Source organism: Mustela lutreola, chromosome 7, assembly GCF_030435805.1.
Source record: "Mustela lutreola isolate mMusLut2 chromosome 7, mMusLut2.pri, whole genome shotgun sequence".
NCBI classification, from domain to species: Eukaryota; Metazoa; Chordata; class Mammalia; order Carnivora; family Mustelidae; genus Mustela; species Mustela lutreola.
In genome coordinates, this window is record NC_081296.1 from 60,525,730 (window position 1) to 60,542,215 (window position 16,486).

Genomic DNA, 16,486 nt, shown 5'->3' on the forward strand with positions numbered 1-16,486 from the left:
ACTGATTCTCAACTGACAAACAGAATGTGAGGTATATCTATACTTGTCCGTCTCTCTCTCTATCTCTCTATATACACTCTATATATACTCTACACACACACACACAATCATATATGTGTGTGTGTGTGTGTGTGTGTATACACACAGTATATATACTTGTAGTACAATAGGGATGAATCTCAAGAAATCTAATACTAAGGGAAAAGGCCAGGATCAAAAGACAATATAATGTATGAATCAACTTATAAAGGTATTAAATCAAGAGAGACCAAAACCATATGATTGGTTGTCTAATGCTGGGGGCAAGAAATAATATATACTACAATAGGCATAAGGGATCTTTTTGGGGTGATAGAAATGCTTGAAAAGCAAATTATGGAGATAGTTGCTTTGTTCAGTAAAGTTATCAAAATTCACTGAGTTGCACACTTAAAAGGATGGATTTTATGATATGTAAATTATAACCCAATAAAGCTGTTTAAAAATAATTTTCCCACTGTCAGGTATGTAACTCCCACTGACTTTTTAAAGTAATAGCTTTATTAAAATATAATTCACATATTACACAATCATCTATTTAAAGGGTGCAATTCAGTGGTTTAATGGTTTTTAGTATATTTATAGTTTGGCAACCATTGCTTCAATCAATTTTAGAACTTTTTCATCAGTTTCCGTCCAAATCCCATACCCATTAGCAGTCACTGCCCCTGTCCCTTCTGGACAACCACTGATCTACTTTCTGTCTCTATGGAAATGCCTATTCTGGATATCTCATGTAAGTAGAATCCTATCATGAACAGCCTCTATCAATACTTCATTCCTTTTTATGGATAAGTAATACTCCATTGTGCGAAAACGGCACATTTTGTTTATCCATCCATCATTGGTCTTTTGGGTTGTTATCACTTTGTGGCTAATATGAATAATGCTGTTTGGAACATCTGCGTACCAGTTTTTGAGTAGACATATTTCATATCTCTTAGGTATATAACCTAGGAGTGAAATAATTCAGTCATATGTTTAACTTTTTGAGGAATTTCCAGATGGTATTCCAATATGGCTGCCAACATTTTACATTCCCACCAACAATATATGAAGGTTCCAACTTCTCCACATCCTGTCTCACGCTTCTTATTAAGTCTCTTTAATTATAGCCATCCCTGTGGGAGTAAAATTCTCTCACTCTGGTTTTGATTTGCATTTTTCCTCATGGCTAATGGCATTGACCGTCTTTTCATATGCTTATTGGCCATTTGCGTATTTTCTTTGGAGAAATGTCTATTCAGATCTTTGCCCATTTTGTAAATTGGTCCATTTGTCTTTTTAAGGTTGAGCTGTAAGAGTTCTTTATTCCAGATACAAGTCTCTTGTCAATACATGATTTGAAATATTCTTTCCCATCACCTAGGTTGTTTTTTCACTTTCTTGATGGTTCCCCTTGTAGCAAAAACCTTTTTCATTTGATCAAGTCCAGTTTATATATATTCTTTTATTGCTTCTGTTTCTGGTGTCATATTGAATAAGCCACTGCCTAATTCAAGGTCATAAAAGTTCAAGCCTATGTTTTCTTCCCTAGTTTTTATAATTTTAGGTCTTATAATTAGGTCTTTGATCCATTTTGAATTCATTTTTATATAGTTATGAGGCAGGGGCCTCTGACTTGTAAGACAGGCACAAGGGCAGTGTTTCAGAGAACTGAGAACCAAATAAAAAAATAAAGCCATTCGACCTCTAGGATGATAGTTCTGGAGATAGTCAAGGCTACATGAAAAGCTCATTTTTGCACACAGCCATCTTTTAATTCCTGTACCAAGCTATTCATTCTAATATCCTTTCTCTGAAGAAGGGGAGCAGGTCTGGACATTTTGGGGAATAGAAAGGAGGAAGCACTTTGTTTGGGGATCACAGGAAATCAGTGATAGTGGAATGGCTGATGTGTAAGCCCCAGTTCCATTCTGTGGTAGGAATACCTCATTGTCTACTTTCCCTTCTCTATTTTGGTAATGGGATGCCTGAGTGGTACTGGGAACACAATCTACCAACCAGACAATATATTTCTCAATCTCCCTGCAGTTAGGTGTGGTCATCTGACTGATTTTAATTAGTTGAGTACAAGAAAAGCGATCTACTTCTAGGTCATGTTTTTTTTTTTTTTTAAGATTTTATTTATTTGACAGAGAGAAATCACAAGTAGACGGAGAGGCAGGCAGAAAGAGAGAGAGGGAAGCAGGCTCCCTGCTGAGCAGAGAGCCTGATGCGGTACTCGATCCCAGGACCCTGAGATCATGACCCGAGCCGAAGGCAGCGGCTTAACCCACTGAGCCACCCAGGCGCCCCTAGGTCATATTTTTAAACAAAAGAAATCACTTCTCCTCCACCACTCCCAATTTCCTCACCCCACCCCACTACCCCCCTCCTTTTTTTTCTCACAGTACAGATTTGAGAAATGATGCTAGCATGTTATTTTTGATCATGTACATGAGGAAAATATACCAGGATAGTTGGTCTCAGTGGTGTTGAATATTAGAATCTCCTGGGGAGCTTGAATCCAAAGCTGGTGTTTGAATCCCATCACAGAAATTCTAGAGATCTGTTTTTTTACTATTTGTATTTTTTTAAAGATTCATTTACTTATTTCAGAGAAAGAGAGAGCAAGCAAGCTGGGGGGAGGGGCAGAGGGAAAGAATCTCAAGCAGACTCCAGGCTGAGCTCAAATCTCACGACTCTGAGGTCATGACCTGAACTGAAATCAAGAGTTGGATACTTAACCAACTGAGTCACCCAGCTGGCCCACCCACAGAAATTCTAATGCAATCGGTATGAGATGCCACCTAGGCATCAGGGTATTAAAAACTCTCCATGGGGCGCCTGGGTGGCTCAGCACATTAAAGCCTCTGCCTTCGGCTCAGGTCATGATCCCAGGGTCCAGGGATGGAGTCCTGCATCGGGCTTTCTGCTCAGCAGGGAGCCTGCTTCCCTTCCTCTCTCTCTCTGCCTACCTGTGATCTCTGTCAAATAAATAAAATCTTAAAAACAACAACAACAACAACAAAAACAAAACTCAACTCTCCAGATGAATCTCACATGTGGCCAAAGGTAAGACCCCTCCTCCGGGGCAATGGTTTGTCAAATTCAGCATGATTCAGCATCAGCTGGAGGACCTATCAAAACACGATTTCCTGGAATATCATCTTCCAGGTGTCTAATTTGGCGACACCTGAGAATGTGTATTTTTTAACACATTCTCAGGTGATGCTACTGTGCTGGTCCAGGTACACTTTAAGAAACCAGCAAGATAAAAGGACCCTGAGCCTCAGTAGCCCAACCTGGGCTACCTTATATTCTTAGTTAGATGAGAATAAATGTATCTTTAACTGTAACGGCAGCTTAGCCTATATCCTAACACACACATATTACTTGGATCGCAGTATTCCAAATGGAAAAGTCAAGGTAAACAAAATTGTTCTCATTTCATGCAAATTCACGCACGCAGTTTAAGGCCCCTCGGCATTAGAGCTCTTTTCCTACAAAAGAAGGATGACTTGGAACACTGCACTGTTTACAACAGAATCCATTTCTCCCGGTAATTGGTGAACACAGTCCACAGCGTTCTGCTCTGACAGCACTGTTTAGGCATTGAGGGGATTATGACCCACGCAGGCACCTCAGTTACTATTCCCATTTAAGTCCCAGCCACAGGTAGGTAACCCAAGGCTTTCAATGCAAATCCACTTGAATCAAAACCATAGCAACGATTCTAAATGATGGAGAAAGCTTTTCTAAACAGGGCAAAACAGCACAAAGGGTGTGGATCCATTTCTTCCCTCTTCACCTATGAATCCAAAAGGGACCTGCAGTGCTCCAGGCACTCATCACTTAATTTTCGGGAGGAGACCCTGGGTATTCCTGATGGCACCAGTGGGGGCATAAGCATGTGTGGGGCCACGGGTAAAGCTAGGAGGTCATCTTCTGAGAAAGACTATTAAGTCCCAAGCTCTCTGTGATAAAACTCTTTGCTGATGTTTAATAATTTCCTGAAAACTTGTAGTATCAAAAGGGGACGGGGAGGTGGGATTGGATGGCCCCAGAGTAGAAACTAACAGAAGAAAGGAAGGAGCTTCTGTACCTCACAAACTGGCTGAATAAGGCGGTTGTGTTCCGGATGATGCGAGCAGCCTGCGACTCCTCGCGCTGGCATCTCTGCAGTGTTAACCCGTCGTCCATGTGGCCTTCCTGGTGGAGTATGACCTACCCACAGAGCCAAGGATACCGCATCCGGTTACACGCTACTTCATAGCTGGACAGTCACCATTTCTTGCCAGATTCCCCCCATCCCTTGTATTCCTTCTCCCCAACCAAGTTCCCCCATGCCCCCTTGAAAACAGGCCATTAACGGAGTTATTCTGCCTGCACTCCCCATTACTGACCTATGAATCATTCCTGAGACACAGTGTTTTGATGAAAGTGAAATTTTATGTGCCACTGTGGTATGAGTTACAGTAAATTCCTTAGGCTTAGATGGCCCATTTGAAAAGGTGCAAACATATTTTGTAATAGATTTTTCTCTCAAAATGAACAAAACTTTACCCTTGGAAATGGAAGAAAGTCACTTTGTTCAGAGCCTTTCCTCCAGAGATAAATTGAGCAAGAAAAGCAAGTTAAAGAAAAATGCTCTACTGGGACTGGGCTTGGGTTCCTCTCCTGAAGGACAGTTCCTGCTGAACGTACAACTGGGGAAGGAACTCTTCTCATGGAGGCTGAGAAGGGCGTTTGAAGGCACAGGCTCTGGTAGTAGCTGATGTGGATTCTAGTCCTACTTTCTTACTTTCTAGCTGTGTGATGTCAAGCAAGTTACTTAACTTCTCTTTGCTTCAAATTCACCACTAAATGGACTTCTAGAGTCATTTTGAGGATTAAATGATCTACACATCAATCACAACCATGTTTCCCAGAATCTAGGAAGTACTCAGTGAATATTTCTTATAAGGGGCTGTATATTACTGATCTCAAATCATTTATCTAAAAGCTAAATATATGTATTTATTACCAGTGACATCAGGTATAATTTTTGAGCACGGTTACCAGCTTTGAATATGGAGGTCAGTGGGTTTCTTCCCTTGAAAGGGTCAAGTGTATGCATATACCATCTAGGGTGGTTTGAGGCTGGTTCAAGTCAGACTTAAACCCTTGTTCAAGTTCTTGACAAGGTTCCTCTTGAAGTAAGTTAAGGGAAGAGAGACCATTTGTAGGTGCCAGGGTCTGGGGTGGGGTCAATTACATAAAACCAGGCTTCAGCAAATATCTTTAGGAAAAGGGGTTCCAGTCTCTCTTGTTCTTAGCTCAAAGAAACTTCTTTTCCTTTCCATGTAAAGATCTCTGGTTATTTATTCTTCTGAAATTGTGTCCTAACATAATGAGTTCACACATGAAGTAGAACACTGGCTTGCCAAAGTTTATATTCAGTTTTGACAATGACCTTGCACCCCATCTGCATACTGTAGCATAAGGGTTAGCCAAGGATACCCCTAGTACTAGATTCACCAACTGTTTCAGAACAGTTGTGGGCAGTGAGAACTGCCCAGCAACTGTTTAACAAGGGTGCACTGAGATTTGGCAATGCATTGCTATTAGGTTCATTCTGGCCCCAGTCCCAGTATTTGGGCCCCTAAAGACCAAAATCCTGACATTTTTGCTTGTTCAGATAACACATTCAAACCAGCCAGCCAAACAGAAAAGTAATGAGAAGTAGGGGGAATGCAGCTGTTAGGACCCTGTTATTATGGGCCTTACTGATCACCGCAGCCCACTTTTTCTCTAGGAGGATTCCCATAATTCAAGAGAAGACAGCAGAAGCCTGGGACAGGAATGGCAAAGAGAGCACTTCCTTTAAAGGGGGTTACCATTAGGTTTTTCACGGTGTCTATTTTCCATTGGTTTTTCTAGGTCCCTGTTTTGTTTTATAAAATGCTTAAAACAGATTTGAACATCCTTTGTATTTTTAGAAAGAAACTTAACCTGCTTCTCACAAAATAGAGCAGGGCAGCCCTGTCAGGGGCTGAACATCATGACATCATTTAGAGAGTTTCTGAAAGGACCTTCCAGATTCACATGCACATGGCTGCAGTTAAAGGAATATGTAGACTATAGTCCTGGACGAGAAAGGCAGGGACAGGCAGAAGTCAGCAACACAAGGTGGGACTTCTCCTCGTCAACAGGGTCATTTGAGTGCGTCTCCTCCCAAGAGGAGAACCGAGATCCACAAATTCCACCCCTTTAAATGCCATCATTATCTTAGGAGGTATGGAATATTGTGGAGACTCTAGATGGTACCATTGTACTCTACAGAGGATTTAATTTTCTTCTGATGGATGCCAAAAATCCACCCATCTTACCAGCCTATCTTCAAGTTGTCCTTATTTCCAGAGGTAGTTCATACTCCTAGGTTAGAGCCCTTTTGAGATTTAACTGAAAGCCTACTATATTTTCAAGGGCTGTTCGAACTTGAGGGACCCTAAACCCCAATCTTATTATCCCTAGGATTGTCATGCTATTGACATCTCCACTTTGCTCTTCTCCATTAGAGAAGCACTGTGTGCTTTCTGTTTGCTATCCTGGCTTCAAAGCCCACCCCCAGTCAGCTTAAGGGGAAATTGTATATAGAATTTCAGGTTCATGTTTCTACAGTTCCCTCCATTCTAGAACCGTGGCCCCGTAAGTCCCAGAAACCCTGGCCAACCTTATCTCTCACCTGTCTCTCTAGCCCAGTGAAGCTAACACAAGACCCCATTCCTTGGTGCTGTAACTCTGCCAATATGCTGAGCGGCAGGTAGAGACCAAGATGCGGCTCACTTAGTCGGTGCACTGGCCTTCTGTCTGGGGTCTTTAGTACTTCTATCCTAGAGGCATACCCTGGTTGTTGAAGCCATCAAGTGGTTTTGGTTTTTCTTTCTCTCTTTTTGTTTTTGTATTTTATCCAGTTTTGATAACTCTTTATAGAGGAAAGGAAAGGGCTATAGTTTAGTCAGCGTATTTGTTATTTATTTTATTTTCCCTCTCCTTCTCGTGATTTCAGTTTCCCATTTCTGGATACTTTCCTGGGTATGTTTTACTTACACAAAAGCAAGCTATCACCTTATGGTTTGCTCCCATGCTCCTTTCTTACAACAATCTGCATTCTGAACTTTCCATCACCTCCATATTAGGCTGCTAAACCCAAGCTACAAGGTACAATGGCTCCTAGAACCCTCTCCTAGGGTTCCTTGACTACCCAAAACGGTGTTTTGTAAGGGTTTTTCCAAGGGAAATCATGCCCCTGGCATCTATTTTCTGGTTCTTATCAAAAGAAACACTACTACTTTTCTGGCAAAAGGATGTGGTGTGTCTCCAAGCTAGTTTTCCACTGCAACTGGCTGGGATGGGCCACTCAAATCATGTCCATTCCGTGGATGTAGCATCAACACACAATATCTCATCTTTCTGCACTTTGGTTCCTGTGGGCTTGTTATCATGCAATCTGCATTTTCTCTGTAGCAATTCTATTTAGAATCTATATTATGAAAACCACACAGTAACTCAATTATCCACTTAAAGGAAGAGAGCAATGGTGTGAATAATCCCCAAACAGCATACCACTAAGAGTTATTATTTCAGGTTTTCGAGTGCACTGAACAAATTCTATCCCCTCCTCAGATTTGCCATGTATTTAACTTTTTCTTTTCTTTTCTTTTGCACTGAAAATGGGGTCAAAATAACCAAATGAAAGAGTAAAACCTGTCACAAGAAAACTCTTCAGAATAGCAAAAATAGTAAGAAGTGAACATACATCATATTTGTCTTATTCTCATAATCACTTTTCTTGCTTAGCTGCTCCTACTTCGGGGTAAAACAATTCCAGACAGCCTCTCTGACCCCACCTTTCTTTTCAGAGGTCCAAGGCGGGAGGTCTTGGCATCTTGTGCTTTGTAGGTCACCCACAGACCGCTGGCTATATGCTGCACAAAGCAGACAGAATCTCCATACTTGATTTCTGGAACGCCCATGCCTTCTATATCTCGCTTGTGACTGGAATCCAATTTCTCCTTGATTTCCTATTTCACAGAAAATGAAACAAACATGGGCACATCTGATTAAATAGAAATGCAATATAGAGAACAAATCACCTGTGCAGAATTTGTAAGCCCCGGAACCCATTACCCAAATCTTCATGATGTGCCTGTCCAAGCCAGGATTTCAGAAAGACTTGCTTCCCTTATCTGCCATTAACTGTAAAAATCAATGGATTCCAAGTTTCAGCCACTTTAGTAATTACTTACATCTATGGGAGAAGGAGGCAGTTGGTAGGGTCTCTTTTTGGTTCTGATTGTATATAGTTCTCTGTCACCTTTTCTAGTTTTCTCATCCTGACTCAGCCCCCTTAATAATCATCAACACTTTAGTGGCCAATTAACTTATTTTCAGCAAGTTGTATCTTCTGTAATTTTAACGGTTATCTGATAGAAACTGCCTGACTGGAGGCGTTAAGTGTATCTGTTAACAATACATAAATGTCTTTCATAGGAATCAGCAGAGAGAGCAGACCTGTGGATCAGGTAGGGGCCATAGTGTGGGAAGCGAAACGCAATCATTGGAGTCTCTGTCTCTCACGGCCTCCTCGCCTGTGTGTTGCACTCAATGGCTCTCATTCTTCAGTTGCTACTGTTTCACTACAGCTTTTCTCCAGGATGGAAAAAGGAGTGGCTGTGCATCTGGGGTGTCTGGGGACACTCTGATGTACCTGGGATGGAGTGAGCTGGAAGGCTGACCTGGGGTGCACGGTAACTCTGTCCTTTTCTCATCAATCAGGGCCTCTGAAAGGTTTGACTCTACTTCCATTCCTTCTCTACATCTCGCATTAAATTTCTCACTTGTAAAAGCCATTAGCTGGACATCATTTTCAATTTCTTTCAGCATAAAAAAATGCAGGATGCTGTTCCCTCTGCTTGTGACCACGTGACTCTCCCTCCCGATGATGCAACAGCAGCAGCACACCTCCTGAACTCTTACTGTGTGCGAGGCAGTGTTCTTTTTTTTTTTAATTAATTATTTTTTTAATAAACATATAATATATTTTTATCCCCAGGGGTACACGTCTATGAATCGCCAGGTTTACACATTTCACAGCACTCATCATAGCCCATACCCTCCCCAATGTCCATATCCCCACCACCCCCTCCCATCCCCCATCCCCCTAGCAACCCTCAGTCTGTTTTTTGAGATTGAGTCTTTTACGGTTTATTTCCCTCCCAATCCCATCTTCTTTCATTTTTTCTTTTCCTACAAAAATATGGGACGCTTCACAAATTTGCGTGTCATCCTTACGCAGGGGCCATGCTAATCATCTTGTATTGTTCCAATTTTAGTATATGTGCTGCCAAAGCGAGCACACGAGGCAGTGTTCTAAGTTTCTTACATGGGTTGACTCTTCACAACAGCTTTGGGTGCAACAGCAAATATGACCCCAGTTTTTCAGAGAAGAAAATGAAGACAGAGGGATGGGCAATTTACCCGAGGTCCCTTCAAGAAGTCATCAAAGAGCTAAGACTTCAACCAGGAAGTCCAGCTCCAGAGACTGTTCTTTCCCCTCCTCTGAACTCCTACTCACCCTTCAATACCCTATTCAAATGCTGCCTTCCCTGTGAGGGCCGAGTAGTCTCTCCCACTGGACTTCCCCCAGCACGCTCTCATTCCTTCATTGAGCACTTAGCATATCATAGTGTAAATGGGCTTGTTTATAGGACTCTTTCCCTGTGCCAGACTAAAAAAGATAATCAAGGGCATGGGCCAGACTTCAATTAATTTTGGATTCCTGATACAGAGAATCAGGTGCCTTTCAATTACTTAATAAACATATATATTTGGCTAAGCTATTTTTTTTCTTTAAAATACTTTTTTTTTCATTTCATTTCTGATTTCCTTCAAACCTTCAAAACAGCAAAATTAATTGTTTTGTGTACATTTATAGGATCCTCTTGGGCAATGTTAATACTTCAGAAGAAAATTCTTATTTTAAATGTATGTTGAAACATAGGCTGGATTTTTAAATATGACATTTCTCAAAATGAATATTTCTAAAGAAATATTAAAATATTAAAAGAAACATATCTTTGGTTTTATTACAAAAGCCAGTGGAAAACAGAATTTGATCTACTAGAACTTCTTTGTAGGTGGGTGGTCAAGACTGCATTGATTTCACAGGACGATGGATACTTGATTTTCATTCCAAAATACCCATCCTGAAGATACTTAGGCCAGTAATAGGAATTAAAATGTGCCAAAGTTCTTCTCTCCAGCCTGTTCTTTAAACCACAGACAATGCAGCAAAAGATACATACTGCAACTGTTAAATATGAATAATTACACTGATTGCCAAGTGCTCAGTTAAAATAGTGCATGCTCACAAACTATCAATGACTACACTCCATTTATTTTCCCAATTTTGTTTATTTAAATATGACTTGGCCAGAAGAAGAGAAATGCTAGGATGTATTTTTCTTGAGCCTGAAATCAATGGATCATGACTGTTTATAGAATGGGGTATCTCTCAGTGTCCTTGCTCTTACAAAACAGTATGCACTCCCAAAACTCTCTGATGGTTACTGCAGTAGCCACTTCCAATTTCAAAGAATAGGAGCAACAGCAAAAGAAACTAAGATATGGAGACAAACCAATACTAAAGCCTACTCAACCCGAACCTAAATACCACCATGGATACACTAAGCAAACGAGAGTGGTCCATGATAAAGAAGCCAGATTTGGCTGATGGCAGGTTGGTGACCTTGACTTCTGAGCACTAATGGTCCCCTCTGTGTTCACTCAAATATAACCCCATAAGCACTTTCTCTATTGCTAGAAATGGACTGTTTCTAAATGGTAGGGCTAATCCAATTACTCCCTTCCATTAACTCCCCAATTCCTAGAAGATACAATTTTCATTTCTGAAGTTCATATATACAATATGCTTTAACCAAATTGGACTATATTTCTTTGATATATCAAGGTTCCCTTCCTCTGGGCCTTTACCCACACTACACTTTCTGCACGGAAATCCCCTATTTCATCTTTGCATCTTTACATGTCATCCAGCAAGCCTTTCCCAGATCCACCTTTGCATTTCCCCTGATCCTGTGGCACTTTCCTTCTCTCTCAAGCTCTTTACCATCTTCTGGGATAGGAATCCCTTGCTGGCATGGTTCCTGTCCCCTACCAGATTGAAAACTCTCCAAGGACAAAACTTGGATTTGCTTGTCTTTGCTTAAAATAGGTTGTAAATAACCTGCTTTTGTTTTTTTTTTTTTTTTGTTCTGTGGGTATCAATTTTTTTTTTTTTTTAATCTCCATCAACCTTCCCTATGTTAGATGATTAGTGGATTCTAAGGGGGAATAGGATTCTTGGTGTTGAAGTGTAATCATCATCTCCTGTCTCCACAGAGAATTTATGAAATGGTCATGACCATATCACAAGCATCAAATAAATATCTGGTTTAGATGATTAAGTTTCTGCTCTCCAGAGTGATTTAAGATTTCTAGGAGGACAAGGAAGGGAACTGCAACTAGGGTTTGTCTAGTGCCTACTCAGAGCAAAGTATTTTGCTTAATACTCTACAATGACAATACCATCAGTGAATTTACCAGAGACCTACAAAGTGCTATATATTATGCATGATACTTTAAGAATATTTTCTCTCAACCTCTTAATGGTCCTTCTGTCTTCAGTTCTCTTACTCTATAGATAACAAAACTGAGGTTTGCAGAATTTGAGTAATTTGCTCAAAGTCCTGTAGCTAAGCAATGGAACAGAATCCAAAATCAAGTAGAATTCCAAATCCCATTTGTCATTTGAACATAGTTTTCTGAATGTTTTTCATTAGCACAGTTGAGGATTGATTATATTAGTGTTTCAGTTGTTTTAAGGCTATTACAAAGAAGAAAAGGCCAAAAGTTTGAAAATGTATGCAGTTATTTTACAAAACAATGGCTCTGGGCTCATAGAAACGTTAGGGTCATACATACAAACCAAAAATGACAGCAAGGTGACATGATCTATCTTCCAGGGGCAACTGGAGTTTGGGAGAGAGAAGACCTTATTGTGCTTGAAAGTTGGGGATGATTTTTACAAGACAGACACCTGATATGAGCTTGGCTAGGAGTGAGAAGTGAGAAAGGAAAGAAGGAAGGTGACTTGGTTTTGGTAAGACAGGTGTTTTGTGGCAAGGAGTGTGGTTGATGCCCAGGAAGGGACTTGAACAACAAGGACTCTAAACTTTGTACAAGTTTCTCCAACTCACAATGTTAACAGACTTTGTCTGGGAAAAGAGGACTTTGGACGAGTTCAGTTCTTTATCTTCTTCCAGGAGTCAAAGGGAACATTAGGGCTTAAAGAATATGGATTGTTAGGAGTCCTATAATAAAAAACAAAATAACAGAAGAAAATAAAGCCTGCTGAACTCTGCATAATGCAGCAAGTGCAGCCAAACAGCTTTAAAAAAATTCATAAAATTATTGTTTGGTATACCTCTTGGGAAAAGCTAGTGTTGGCAATGGAAAGCTATAGAGAATTTTAAGTAGAGGGTCAACACAGGGCTGTGTCTTAGAATAATTGTTCCAGCAGCAGTGTGAATTACAGATTGAAAAGAAACAAGGCCAGAGACAGGTGATTTTTAAGCTATGACACCAGTACCGAATGGAGAAGCTCCTAATTCATGTTTATTAATTAGAGTGAAATTTGTTACTTGACACATTGAAACTGCCTGTGTCCACAGAGGACAGCAAGGTACCTTTCCAACAGACTGTAAGCACCCAAAAATGTTTCAGGGGTAAATGTTCATGGGAAGATGAGAACCATTCATGGATACTGGGGTAGGCCATCAAGAAAGGCCTGGTTAGCCCGTCCCTTCCTAGAGAAACCTTCCTGTCTCTGGAGAAACCTTGAGAAACAGCCTGTAGGTTCACTTCCCCACAAATATAATCCTTTCCCAAATTTCTAATCTAGAATAGGAGGTCTTAGAATGGCCTTAAAGAAGTCATGCACTGCAAGACATTGCTAGGATCCTGGCTGAATGGGAGGCCAAGGAAAACCCTCTGCTGTTTACTGTGTGTGGGAGACCAGACTCATCTACATGAAGGAAGGTGTACTTCTCCAGTGGCCTCTTCTTTCCAATCTTTCTCCTTTATTTCCTACATCATCAGCGTGAGGTCGACAGCGCTACTGCCATTTCATGGATAAGGGGACACACTCCCAGGTCATCTTCCTGTCTCACTGAATCCTCACAACCACCATTCCAGACATACTTCTTCACCCCCATTTTTTGGAACAAAAAAAAAAAAAAAAGAGAGAGAGAGAGAGAGACATTAAGGCTGACCAGCAAATGGGGAGCCAGGATTCTCACTCAGGTTTCCTCTACTTCAAAGCTCTTGGTTTTCCTTGCCTTCTCTATTTGATCCACTTTGAACAATAAAGACTTGAGAATCGTTGATTTAAATTTGAAAAAATACTGTGTAGACTGTCAGAATGGCTAAAATTAACAACACAGGAAACAACAGGTGTTGGTGAAGATGCAGAGAAAGAGGAATCCTCTTGCACGGTTGGGGGTATGCAAGCTGGTACAACCACCATGGAGAATAGTATGGAGGTTCCTCAGAAAGTTAAAAATAGAGGGGCGCCTGGGTGGCTCAGTGGGTTAAAGCCTCTGCCTTCGGCTCAGGTCATGATCCCAGGGTCCTGGGATCGAGCCCCGCATCGGGCTGTCCGCTCCGCAGAGAGCCTGCTTCTTCCTCTCTCTCTTTCTGCCTACTTCTGATCTCTGTCTGTCAAATAAATAAATAAAATCTAAAAAAAAAAAAAAATAGAGTTACCCTATGACTTGGCAATTGCACTAGTAGGTATTTACCCAAAGGATACAAAAATACAGATTTGAAGGGGCACATGCACCCCAATGTTTGTAGCAGAAATGTCTACAGTCGCCAAACTATAGAAAGAGCCCAAGTGTCCATCAACAAATGGACATATTATGAGATATTATTCAGCCACCAAAAAGAATGAAATCTTGCCATTTGCAGCAATATGGATGGAGCCAGAGGGCATCATGCTGAGTGAAATAAGTCAGTCAGAGAAAGACAAATACTGTATGATTTCACTCACATGTGGCATTTAGGAACCAAAACAGATGAATGTGTGGGAAGGGCAGGAAAAAAAAAGAGGGGGGCAGGCAAACCTTAAAGGCTCTTAACAGTAGAGAAAGAACTAAGGGCTGATGGAAGGAGGTGTGTGGGGAATGGGCTAGATGGCTGATGGATGTAAGGAGACACTTGTGATGAGCACTGGGTGTTATTTGTAAGTGACGAATTACTAAAGTCTACTCCTGAGCCCAATATTACACTGTATGTTAACTAACTAGAATTTAAGTAAAAATTTGGAAGATGAAACAATGAAGAATATTATATAAAGTTTATTTGAAATGAAATAAAACTATTGTCTCTAAATGCTTGAATCTCATGGTAGATATTTTGTCCTCTTCTTTCCCCCTCTTTCCTCTGTATCTTTCTACAACTGAGAACTCTGTGAGGAAGTGGAGCAGGCCAAGGGGCTGGCACAAACAGAGCCCATGTTTTCCTAAGGGATGGACCATGAGCCCAGCTGCCATCTTGATTCTGGCTGCCAGGAGCTGCTAAGGTTAAAGGGCACGTGAGGCCAGTCTAAGGAGATGCTTTCCATGCACAGCAGAGAGAGCAGTGCACAGCTTTTAAAAGGCAGGGAAGTAGGGTTTGACCAAGTGCTTAGCACATACTAGATATGATAATTGTTGACTCAGCTGAACGTAATGTTTTTACACACTGAGGAAAAATTTTCTCTCATTGCGAACAATGATAGCTCTACATCCTACTGCAATAAAATAAGCAAACCTTGAGATTCTATCTGGACCATTCAAGACTTATGGTATAGTCATGAGAAACAGCTATAAAATAAATGGCTACATGAGATAAGCCTTGATTTAACATCACTAATTCACTCTTTCCTGAAAGGAATTCAACACTGGGAGCTGATAGGGAGACAAGACATCTAAACAGATAATATTTACTCTGGCATAACAATACTAAATCACATTATCTAACAATCCTCGGGGAATGGCCTTGCAATGTCAAGACAATGAGAAAATGATTTGAAATCAAGTTCATAGAAATCTAACTTTGATGTTCAAAATAATAAATCTGTCTCCTTGAATGCTGATAGGCAGCTAAGTATTAGGATCCGAAATGATTACACAGGATGATAGGATACTTCTATGAAGATGATGGGGGTTAAAATTAAGTGGATTTGAGGCTATTTTAATGTATGATCACATTCCTACATCCCTTAAGCAACTCCCACACTTACCACCCTCCACACATTATACGAGGTGCCGGGGTACCAAAAGGGGGGCATGTGTGGTCCTTGTCATCTAGAGTCTCCAGGTCCAGTGAGCGATGGCTGTTACAGAAGCATGGACAGGACCCTGCCGGAGGCCCATGCAAGAGCCCTCCTCCTGTAAAGGGCATCAGACACTAGTCGGGAAGGATGAGTTTGTGAGTGGAGGTGTGTAGGAGGGGTAAAAGGCATTCTAGGCACAGGTTTAGCAATGAGAAAAAAGAATATGCTCAAGGGCTGATAAATATTTAGTAAACCGGAGCTCAAGGCAACCGTGAGCAAGTGACACAGAGGGTGGAAGGGCAGGCTGAGGTCGGATTTAAACTTTTATGACAGATTTCAAATGAGGGGCGACCAGATTAAGAGCTGTGCTCAAGGTCTCACAGAGAGCAGATGGGAGTCAAGGCCAGATCTAGGTGACTGGGAAGCCACAACGCTCTAACGAATACCACTTTCAGATTAAAAGGATAAGGTGTGATGCTGTAGTTCAGAGGCAACAAGGCATCCCAGACCTCCAGTTTGTTTTGGATGACCCTGCTGAAGGAAAGGAATAAAAACTGGCCCAGATCACTCCCTGCTCATTATTCCACATGCTTCTGTACTTGCTCAAAGACCTTGGTTTGATTTCATATGAGTCAGCCCAGGCCCACAACTGCCACAGGGGTGAGTTCTGACCCCCTTTCATGAAGGCTTAGTCACATCCCTGTCCAATCCATGTGTACAAGATTCACACAGGGTACCTGCTGCTTCCTCGTAAGGGCAGCCTGTCACAGACTGATGCAGCCAGATAGGAACACGGAGTGGGAAGCCCATTAGTGCCAGATGACCCACATCCCAGCTAACCCAGTGCTGTCCTGAATATATGAGCCCTAAGAGTGTCCCTCCATCATATAGAGAGAATAAGATGAATACCATCCCCCCACCAGCACCAATCACAAAGGCACAAAAGACACACTATCTCCACCTCTCAGCCTCCCCACAGAGTTCCCCCAACCCCTGCACTGCCACCTGGATTCTGAAATGGTACTGCTGACTGCTCTCTGCCAT

The 16,486-nt window shown here is 41.4% G+C and overlaps 1 protein-coding gene and 1 non-coding gene across 2 annotated transcripts in view; both read right to left on the bottom strand.

The window, feature by feature from the left end:
• RYR3 (ryanodine receptor 3) overlaps positions 1 to 16,486 on the bottom strand; it is a 352,315-nt gene that overhangs the window by 253,566 nt on the left and 82,263 nt on the right. Inside the window, exons 11-12 of the mRNA XM_059183407.1 lie at positions 7,914 to 8,087; positions 4,127 to 4,248 (exon numbers count right to left, since the gene is read on the bottom strand). Of these exons, the coding sequence (XP_059039390.1) occupies positions 4,127 to 4,248; positions 7,914 to 8,087 (296 nt within the window). The remainder of the gene's footprint in view (positions 1 to 4,126; positions 4,249 to 7,913; positions 8,088 to 16,486) is intronic.
• LOC131837386 (U6 spliceosomal RNA) lies at positions 9,317 to 9,422 on the bottom strand. Its single transcript, XR_009355999.1, has one exon. It is a non-coding gene; the product is annotated as a U6 spliceosomal RNA (small nuclear RNA).